Source organism: Chenopodium album, chromosome 6, assembly GCF_948465745.1.
Source record: "Chenopodium album chromosome 6, dcCheAlbu1.1, whole genome shotgun sequence".
NCBI lineage: Eukaryota > Viridiplantae > Streptophyta > Magnoliopsida > Caryophyllales > Amaranthaceae > Chenopodium > Chenopodium album.
Window position 1 is genome coordinate 24,800,445 of NC_137839.1, and position 11,460 is coordinate 24,811,904.

General features: G+C 38.2%; 1 protein-coding gene across 1 annotated transcript; it reads right to left on the reverse strand.

The window, feature by feature from the left end:
- Positions 1-299: 299 nt before the first annotated feature.
- On the reverse strand, positions 300-10,773 carry LOC145635970 (nuclear pore complex protein NUP1-like). The gene is made up of 9 exons (XM_081687392.1): positions 10,285-10,773; positions 9,438-9,484; positions 6,648-6,766; positions 5,394-5,601; positions 5,011-5,292; positions 4,848-4,937; positions 4,094-4,765; positions 3,034-3,461; positions 300-2,387 (listed from the first exon to the last, which is right to left on the reverse strand). The coding sequence occupies exons 1-9, from the start codon at positions 10,553-10,555 to the stop codon at positions 740-742; spliced, it is 3,765 nt and encodes a 1,254-aa protein (XP_081543518.1). The 5' UTR covers positions 10,556-10,773; the 3' UTR covers positions 300-739.
- Positions 10,774-11,460: the final 687 nt, after the last annotated feature.

Sequence of the window (11,460 nt, forward strand, 5' to 3'; positions counted from 1 at the left end):
AAGTTAAATGAGCATGAACAAAATAGTAATCAATTCAGCTCGGCTTGTTCACACCTCTAGTTAAAAGACAAATTAGGAAATCTAGTACCAAACAAAATCAACTCTAGCACAGATAAAATCCGATTTAGCAATTCCTAATTATAAACAACATAATACCAAGGTCTCAATCTTCCCCTATAGAAATCAGAACAAGCAACAAATCAATTATAAATTCTTTATTGATTACCTTAAACCACTCAAAATCGCAAACCAATAAGAAGAAAAAAAAAAACAGTATTGGTAAGAAATTTGCATGGAAATTGAAAGCGGGTCGAGACAGAAAGCTTTCCAATGGAATAAACATATAGAACCATTCTACTACAGTACAATACACTGTAGTATTTTTCCAACTTTAAAAAAATTTAAATTCGAGACTCTAATCTTTATGGTACACAATATGGGTACAGAAGACATGATCCTACGCTAGCTACTGAACTACAATTATTACAAATACAAATCTTCGACCAGCTCCAAATAAAACTCAAAATTGTGAAAAAGGCCTTGTAAATGTTAACCTATCCCCAAAAAAGAAAAGTTTTATAAAATGGAAGGACTAACCTTCCTTTCCTGAAATATACGATGGATAAACCTAGGCGAAAGCCAAGTCATCCCAGCAGCCTGGTGTCATGCCCATTCTTGCTCCATGAGAAAACCAATACAGGACACCTTTGTTCCATAAATTCTTGTGACACAGCCACATTTACTTTCTCCGTATTTGTTTTTTTACTTTCACAATTCTACGGCTTGCTTTATCCACACCACCACTACCTAATGAAAAGCTCCCAGCCCCACCAGCATTAAATTCTAGACTACCAGAGGGCTGAAATGGTGTGTTCTGGGGAGCAAATTGATTCTGCTGGCCGGAAAATTGAAATGGGCTTCCTCCTGCAGATGGAGCTGCTGCTCCATTGAACACAAAATTGCTTGATGGTGCTGAAATTGGCTGACCAAAAACTGGTGCTGCTGGTGTGGAAACTTGCACAGAATCCTCAGCCATACTGTCTTCCATGCTCATTCGATCATTAATTCCAGCAGGGGGCGTCAAACCAAATGCAAATGGTGAGGTAGAGCTAGCAAATGCCGGCTGAGATGAAAATGTTGTACTCAGAGCAGATGTGGAAGCTGCAGCAGAAGGGACTGAGAAAACGGAGGCTGTGGATGAACCAGCCCCAAATGAAAACACTCCACTGTTGGCTGCTGGAGAGCTAGAGTTAGCTCCAAACACATTTGGGTTGCTATTACTAGCTGCAGAGGTACTGGAGGTAGCTCCAAACACAAGTGGGGTGCTGATACTAGCCGCAGAGGAGCTGGAAGTAGCTCCAAAAATCAGTGTGCTATTACTAGCTCCGGAAGTCCCAGAGGCTGTCGATCCAAAATTAAACCCAGTAAATTGAGATGATGAGCCAAACATAGAACCAGAGGTGGCAGGTTTAGACGATTGCAAACCAAATATGGTGGATGATGTATTACTGCTAGAGCTAACAGGTGCAGTCACTGAAGGGAAACCAACACTAGATACGAACCCTGAGCCAGTAGTGAAAGGGTTAGAACCAGTGCTTACAGAAGCACTACCATTAACACTAGGAGGTGCACTAAACCCAAAAATATTAGATGAAGGTGAGGAAGCAGATTGACTTGAGAAATTTGGTGTCGAACTTGAGAATGCAACAGCAGATGATGATGCAGAACTAAAGAAAGCTGGAGGAGCAGTTTGGGTCTCGCCACTGGCAGACTTGGAAGTAGAAGCATTAAATTCAGATATAGTGTTCCCTACAGTAGCAGTTCCAACAGGTTTTACACTAATCAGGCCACCAATTGAATTGCTAACAGCAGTCTCACTTGATTTAGGTCCAGCAATAGACTCCAAAGCTGACGCTGAGGTAGACGGAACTGCAGAAGATCCGAATTGGAAACTGGAACCAAAAGCTGATGGAGCAGATGTTGAGGTAGAAAACTGACTACTGCTGCTCCCAAAGTTTAGCAAGCCCCCAGTAGTAGCAGAGCTGAACATGATGGTTCCTGCCGAAGTAACTGAGGAAAAGGTTGATACAGCATTGCCATTAGAAACAGAGAGCGATGGCGATGGTGAAGACGACACTGACACGGGAACTGTAACCTGATCATTTGAACTACTTGAAGTTTGAACGGGAGATGACACACCCATTGTCCCAGATAACGTACTGGATAATCCATTGCTAAGTGTTGCACCATTTGATTGTGTTCCAAAGGAAAATAAACCTTTGGCTGAGTTTGCCACAGAAGAAGGGTCACCCTCCATTCTCTTAGAAACATCCCCAAAATGTAGGGTGTTCTTCTTGACCGTATCAGGTCCATCTGCTTCAGTTGCACTGGAAATAGCAATAGCCATTAGTATTCAAGTCAAAGAGAAAGCATCAGAGTCTAACATAATTGACCAAAAAACATAAAAATTTACTATAAATTCAAGTTCAAGAAATATCTGAGAGTGGCAAGTATTGTAGTAAAGCGCGCTAGCCCGTGTACGTTAATCTGCTAATTTGTGCAACTGTTCTAACTATAGCCACTCCAGCCAATGGGAAGGGAGGATAAGCTAGTCACATATATAATTATTTTCCAATGGTAAAACATACCACTCTCCTCAAGTCCTGAAGTACAACGACAAAGTTTATAGCTAATATCTATCAAATTTCTCCAACAAGACCTTCATTATAGTCCATAATATAAAAAATTCTCAGAAGCCAAGAAAAAGCTCAAGTCTAAAACACAAGTTATTTGTTGTTTTGCCAAAAATCAGATTAACAGAGGTTCAAACATTATGTTCCCATTCTCATTTAGCAGGAGTCAACTTTCACCTCAGTCTGATTTTCTATTCTAGCCAAGTAACTTGGAAGTAGAATGACAAATGGATACAAGGGTAGAACTGTAAATGCTTCTTACAGAGTCCTTAGACAAAATACTAACAATTGAAGGTAGGAGTCTACTTTCCAAAATAGAGTGTAAGAGAGCATTAAGTACCTGCTTGGCAACTCTGACTTAATGTCCTTTGCAGATGCAGAGTTTGAGCTTGTTGCAATGATATCATTTATTTTTTCAGTCTGTCCAGCAACATTGTTCATTTCCACAGTTGAAAGAGGATAACTTACTGCAGCTTGTGTACTAGTGCTAGTTGATGATGATGCTGAAAATCCAATAGGAACAGAAAAGCCAGAAAATGTTTGTGCAGCAGCAAACCCATCTGTTGGGGACTCTTTTATTGAGCCCGATGAAATTGTTGATGATTTTAATTCTGGAGCTAGAGGATTCCCAGCTGAGATTGCCACACTTTGAGGGTTATCAGAGATGGAAGCAGAATTTTTAGCCAACTCATGGTCTTCCACTCCTTTAACAAATGGAGTTGACGCAACACCATTTGCATGAACATCATCATCCAGCTCCAGATAGTCCTAGATGAGACAATATAGCAAACTTTAATCAAAATATTATCATCAGAATATAAAAAGAACAAAACACAATATTCAAGATCTACACTTCAAAGACAGAACTATCTAACAAAAACTATTAAAATTCAACACCATGGTGCAGACAACTTTAGCCAATAGAGAAGACATGCAGATAGTATTTCAAAGGCAATATCACTTGTGTAGGCAAAAATTAAACATTTTCCATTTACAACCACAAGAAACTGAGTCAATCTAGAAATTACATTTCCATTGCAATCACATTCAAAAAAAAATATCCAAGTTCTCTATAGCAAAGAGTATGACCAAGTTGAGTGCTTGCAAATGAGTGGAACTTGTTGATCAAATATAGATGCATTAATTAATTACAAAGGATGCAAAAATGGCTAAATGAGTCAAACTAGAAATGTGGACATTCTATTTCGAAGAGGGCATAACTATGCATAAAATAAAACCTAAACTAAATTGTGTCCATTGATTCCATACACACATACAATGTACAATTTATCTTGACATACATACGAACAAAAGGAGTGTGTTTAGTATTAACTAAAAATGAGGTCAAGGATAATCTAGTTCCTATACAGGATGCAGCAGAGAGATAACGAAATAAATACCTCATGAGCACTCATCTGAAATGCCCGTTTTTTCTGCGGATGGTCATAATTTGACCGAGGATTCTTAAAATCCAGGGCCTTAGTAGGTCTTCCAGCCTCTTCACCTTCCTCAACAGAGGGAACAGACTTGTGAAAGCTACCTTCTACCCTTTGTGAAATTTGAAGTGACTGATCAGGTGCATTAGAAGAGTCGACCAAACCACTCTCCTTCCTACTGTCTTCAATAGTCTGCAAAACCTTCAGTGAATCTGTATTCATGCTCTTACGAGCCAATCCATCTCGCATATCAGTTGCCATCTTCCCAGATGAACTTCCTCCTACGATGTCGAATTTCTTCTCAGGAGACTTCCCTTTTGAAGAGAATTTGTCAAGCTGTTGGAAGATCTTTTGAGCCGTTTCAATAGACTGCGGAGGAACACTTTTATATCTTGTATTATGCATGCCATTGTCTACAAGTGCTTTTGATGAACGGAGGTTGGCACTCCCATTAATAGAAGAGGGCACTTCAGTAGCATCTGTAAGAAACCCAGATCCTTGTTTTACATGTGTAGCACCAGAAACAGGCTGAGACAAGGCTTTATAGTGCAGAAGATTAGGCTTTTGACGGATCCTACGTATGGGACCAACAAATCCTATATCACTTTCCAAGGCAGAACTCCTGCGCTTCAGAACCTGACAAAAGTAGAAACCAAAATGAGCAAGCACACATCACACCTACAAAGGCTACAACCAATATCTCATAGATAGATATTACCTGTCTGTTAGATCCACTAAGCTGTTGAATCTCCGTTGCATTATGAGATGATGATGACGCACCATGGGCACCATAAGAAGTTTCAGCAGCCTGAATCATGCACATAAATATAAGCAAGCACTAATGTAACTCAACAAATTTTAACAGATTTTCTAGAGCAAACCTTAAACACTTCTGTAGGATGAGGCCTGGAATATGGTGTACGAGCCATACTGTATATTGCAGATCTTCCTCTATATCTAGGGGTCATAAAACCATTAGCAGCAGCTCCAATCTCATTGGCAGGCTTTTGAATAAGAGATGTGGCTGGAGATTTTGGTTGAAAAAATGGATTATAAGAAGCAGATAAGTCCTCTCTCGGCACTGATGGAGATGCTCTCGTAGGCCTGCTACCCATGTATGCTTTAGCAAGCTCAGCAGGGGAAGCAACAACATCTTCAAGTACCTAGATACACAAAACATTTGCATGGGAAAACTCAGCATGACCATTTCAAATATAAGAGGAGACAGAAGTCAAAACAATTAGAATCTCAAGATATATCCCACCTTTGATCTCGTGACAGGAGTAGTGATGGCTGCAGGGAGTACACGCTCTGCTCCATTCTCATTAGCAGGATAATTAGTTAGAATTTCACATCTATTATGAAAAGCTTTCTCGTCTGAAGAGTTGGGTTCTGAACTTCCCTTCTCATTTTCAACCAGATTATCAACAGTTCTTGACTTCAATAGTGCAGTTAGATGATCTATCTCAGACCTGGGGGCCAAAAGAGAAAGAGAGAGAGATATAGACGGATTAGGGCAATGTTAAAGTCCATATTTGATACTCCACACACATGAAATGCCAATTTGCTTTACCAATAGTACATCTCAATGTTCTACACTGTCTCTAAATTGAATTTAAAAGTGGCTACAAATATTCAACCAAAACTCAAAATTTATATCATGATAACTTCCCCACTTATCATTGTACACAAGTCCATGCCTAGCTAACAACTTTTAAAAAGCAGATAAAATTAAACAACCCAGAGATTGCACTTTCACTTAAGCCTTATTGGGCTTATTCCATTATTCATCTAGGTTGACAAGAATCAATGCTTCTAAAGTTCTAAGAAAAAAAGGAGGGAAAGAAAATTTAATCTGATCATAAGTACCACATTTAGCTTTTGAAATCAGATTTTGGTTACATTTGACTGTTAGCATAATATTTTTATAGAAGACTATCAGCAAGTGTAGTGATCCAAAAGATGAAAAGCAATCTCCCTGTATTTTAATAATTTTAATTTCATTTGAAGCTTTCTATATAATTCATCTAACTTAACTGGGATTGCTCACATAAACAAAATTCTAAGAGAACATAATTTATAAATTGAATGTAGGCAACTGAAATATGTAGTACCAAAGTGGATAAAGTGTATTGTATTATGTAAAAAAATTTAATTCCCTTCAAAAAAAAAAGTAAAAATTTTAATTTCCACAAAAAGGGACAACCAAAGAAGGATGGTAGAGAAAATTTTCAGGTTTTACTGGAAAGAATAAGAATTTTCCCTCATCACCATCTATGATTTTGAAAAGAAACACCAACAAGCAAGAATATGTCTCACACTCAAAGTGGTCTCCATCATACTGTGGTAAAGAGTAGAAGTAAAGATCTCCTCTTAACCATTTCTTAATAGTGTCAAAATAAAACAAAAACATACCCGCGGGTGGGGGGGGGATTTGCCAACACAACCTATATTCAAGGCAAGATTTATTATATTATTACCATGCAAATAACATTAGCAAAAAACTAACAGGACTTGCCTAGTAAAGGTCTTTTGCTTCAAAATATCCTCCAAATCTGCAACCTCACCGCTCCGAGATACTCTGCTTGGATCATTACCTTTAGAAGCAACTGCTTCTTTGTTGCCAGAAGGGCCAACCTAGTCAATATGAATTAGTGATGAGCTGTAACAGAAAATATATATGGTCCAAGGGTAGTGACAAGTAACAACAATTTAAGAGCACAATGATAAGTTCACACAAAGGTCATACCGTCAAAGTAAGAGCATCGATATAACTATTTTCTCCGAACAACATAGCTTAAATTCAGATAATTGAAAAGTGATCTGAACAGATATCAGTCATACATTTTATTTATCCTAGCATTCCAATTACAAAAGTTTTGCCGCTTCAGTTAAACCTTGTAATATTGACAATTTTTCTTATCAGATCAACTCAGATTTATACATACAACTACTAAGGACTAATACAACATATTTAAATCTTACTTCCAGATCTCATTTTAACTAATTAAATAAAACTATAAATTGTTTGGGCCCCATTATAATATTCAGTCCTTATCTCAAAACCAACTATGGAGATCTACTATGGAGGCAATCCATTTGATAAGACAAATGATGGAGTTTTATAGGGTAAAGAAGAAAGATCTTCATATGGTCTTTATTGATTTAGAGAAGGCATATGACAAGGTGCCAAGAGAGATACTTTGGTGGGCAATGTTGAAGAAAGGTATCCCACGAAGGTATGTAGACCTAGTTAAGGATATGTATCGGGATGTGTCAACAAATGTGAGGACATGCGGAGGGTTGACAAAAGATTTCCCTATTACAATCGGATTGCATCAAGGGTCTGCATTAAGCCCTTTTCTTTTTGCAACGGTTCTAGATGAATTAACTAGACCATTTCAAGATGAGGTTCCATGGTGTATGTTGTTCGCGGATGATATCGTTTTGGTGGATGAGACTAAGGACGGGGTTAATGTTAAGTTGGAGCAATGGAGGCAAAGGTTGGAATCTAGAGGGTTTAAGCTAAGTCGGAGTAAGACTGAATATTTGGTATGTCGTTTTGGCACTCAGAGGGGGACAAGCAATGAAGTGGTGAGTTTGGATGGAAAGGATTTGACCATGAGTGAATGTTTTAAGTATCTTGGGTCGATCATCCAGAAGAATGGTGACATTGATCAAGACGTAACCCACAGAATTAAGTCAGGGTGGCTTAAATGGAGAGCGGCCACGGGAGTGTTATGCGACCGCAGCATTCCCCTACGGTTGAAGGGAAAATTCTACAGGACTGCCATAAGACCAGTGTTGCTCTATGGTACAGAATGTTGGGCTTCTAAGAAAGAGCATATTAAAAAGATGGAGGTTACGGAAATGCGCATGTTAAGGTGGATGTGTGGAAACACTTTAAGAGATAGAATCAGAAATGAGGTTATTCGCAAGAAAATAGGTGTGGCAGACATTGCAGATAAATTAAGGGAAAATCGTCTGCGTTGGTTTGGACATGTAAGACGGAGACCCGTGGGTGCACCGGTGCGAAGAGTGGAAGAGTGGGATCATGGAGGGATTAAACGAGGAAGAGGGAGACCAAAAATGACTTGGTTGGAAGGAGTGAGGAAGGATATGAAGTGCATGGATTTACGTGAGGATGAAGTTTTGGATCGTAAGGGATGGAGGAGAAAGATTTATGTTGATGACTACACGGAATAATCATATTTGGTTCATGTTAGCCGACCCCACTTTTGGGATTAAGGCTTTGATTGATTGATTGATTGATCTCAAAACCAACTAAATGGACCTCATCGAATTCAAAGAAATGGGACATTGGGGGTGCGGACTTCCCTGACCCTACCCTCCCCCTTCAAAACTCACTCAAAGACTTGCCTGCATATTTGGGTTGGGTTAATCCGTGACATGTGAAGGGTTCTTAGTTTAGTGATCCTTATATACCAAAACCAAATAAATTGAGTTATTGACCCTAGGGTGGGTGGAGATTCCCCATATCCTCCCCCAAACCCCCCAACTCAAAAGTTTAGCCTATGAATTAGGTCACCCTCCCCTCCTTTCCCCTCACCCCACTCAAAGGCTTGGCTTGGCCTGTGTGTAGGGCTTGGTTAACCTGTGAAAGTTGTGAGGGACAATCTAGCAGAGTCACCCTTACCTAGCAAAATAAAATGGACCCTCACACTTTCTTTGATTGCTATATTGCATATATGAATATGAGCTTCACCAAAACAAAGCCAAATCAATCTAACTCCAATCTATTACAAGGAATCATTTACGTAGGACATCTAAAGTACTGTAAGGCGTTCGAGCATCTACAATTTTCTTTCAAATATGAAATTGCAACAATGACTACCATGTTGCTATATACAACCTACTTCCTCCATCCAATTTATTTGCCACATGTAATACTTAGACATCCCAAATTACATGCTATACAACGTTAAATCATTTTTCTCCACTTTATTATGATAGTTATGCCCCAAATTGCTTGCCCACTTTATTCTCACTACATTTTCACTTCAATCAAAAAAAAAATGGGCCAAACAAATGTCGCAAGAAATTTTAAACAACACAGAAATATTATTCAGAAATATAGAAGAAGAATATCTGTAAAGTTAGGTCCAATACTAAAGAGGCATGCACTATCACACTCACTAGAATACATATTCTATTCTTTATTGTGTATGGAACAGTTTTTATGATTCAAAAACATGAATTTTGAATAGGCAAAAATAATATCGTCATTAAGAATACAAATTTAAAAGTATAGCAGATAGGCAAGACATGTACAATATATGAGACATACATTTGTCGTGGTTTCTGGCTGCTCGTCCACTATCTCTGGCGTCTCATCTATATAAATGGAAAAAGTCAAATGGAAATTACTCAGATAAGAATTTCAGATTTATATTTGGCTTGAGTTTAAATATAAAAAACACAATTTTAAACATCACTATTCAATTAGACGTGTAAACTAAAATCAAGATCAAAATAGCAACAACAATAAAACCAGATTAGAATCATACATTAAAATCTTAATCAAGGTAACCTTAATCAGTGCAAACATACCGCCAATGCCAACCCCATCACTTTTATCACAACTAGTTATGACGGTACAGCATTCAAATGTAATCAAACACGACATCAACACCAAAACAGGACAGATTATAAACTTGGACGATAATTTAGAGCAAGCAAATACAGGAAATCAGCTACTAATAAACTACACACAACCTAAAAAAAGTAAGACAACATCCCCAAAATACAATCACTTTTTACTTCACACCTTCACGGCTTCTGAATCTATAGAAGATACCTTAATAACCTTATAAGCAAGCATTTTCAGCAAAACGTTCAAATGAAATTTAAGTTAAACAATTCTAATCAATCATACATTCCTCCTTTCCCTAATAACCAATTCCAAGTTCCCAGATTACCCAGTAACCAGATTCCAAAAGTACCCAATTTTCCCAAATTAATCAATTCCCAAATCCCAAATTAAGCTAAAACACAAAAATTAAAACAAAACCCATCATTCCCAAACACAAATCCCAAATTATTCAATTCAAAAACAAATTATTAAGCTAAATTCGCAATAAAAACAGCCCAAATATCAGAAGAAAAAAAAATAGAGGGGGGGAACAGTAAAATACCATGAGAAGATTGCGGAGGTGGAGGAGGAGGAGGAAGAAGGCGTTTCCGAAAGACGGAAGAAAAAAGCTTGTGAGCACCAGCAGTGATAAGGCGTGAAGCTGGATCGACAAGCTTCGAAAGCCAACCATTATTCTCTCTTTCAGCGGCAGCACCGACGAGCTGAGTAGGGCGTAAAGCAGTCGGCGGCCTATCGTAAGGCGTGGCTTGGGTTCGTCGAAAGAGCTTCTTCCGGAATTTGCCGCCTGCTCCGGCGCTTGCCTCCGACGCCATGGATTTGCAGAGGAGAGAGAAAGTGAGAATGCGAAGAAGAGGAGAGAGAAAGTGAAAGAGAGAGAAAAAGTAGAGAGTGGAATTAGGGTTTTGCGAAATTGCAAAATTTGGATGTTGGAGCGGAAGAGAGAGAGGGAGAAATTCTGAATCCTGATTTTTTATTTTTTATTTTTTTGGCTTTTTTTTATTATCTTTTAACCCGTTGTGGCTTTTTTTTTTTTTTTTTTTTGAACGGAACCCGTTGTGGCTTGTGGGTAATTAGTTTGGAGAAAATCCTCGTTAACATGCATATTAATGAGGAGCGAGCGTTTATATGGGGGCAATGCACGTCATTTCGCCATCTATATTAAGGGTAAAGTCATCAACAACAATTGGCGAGTTAACGGAAGAGTAGTGGAGTTAAGTCTTAACAATCTAACTCTGTCAAAAAAAAAAAAGTCATAACAATCTAACGCCATGTTTGACCTCGTTCAACAATCCCCATCAGCTCCTATTAGGTTGTTAAGAGCAACTCTAATGGTTGCTTTTAGGGACTAGCTTGCAATTTTAATAATTTTCAAGCTAATAGCTAAACCATTGGAGGAAAGTTTAATAATTAGCTTGGCCAAGCTAATGCCAAGAAAATTAGCTTAGCTAAGCTAATCAACTTAGAAATTAATTGTCTCTAATAAAATACTAATTATTTAAAAAAATAAAGCTGAAAAATCTAAATGCTAATTAGCTTAACCATTGTGGCATAAATTAGCTAGAATGAAAGATAGTTTTGTAATCCTAGGTGGCATGGCAAGCTAATTTGATAATTAGCTTTTCTTTGGAGTTGTTCTAATGGAGGTAGCTAGCAGTAACTTGGTGAAGAATTGAAGTGATATTACTAGGTAGTTGTTGAGGCGACCAATTGTAGTACC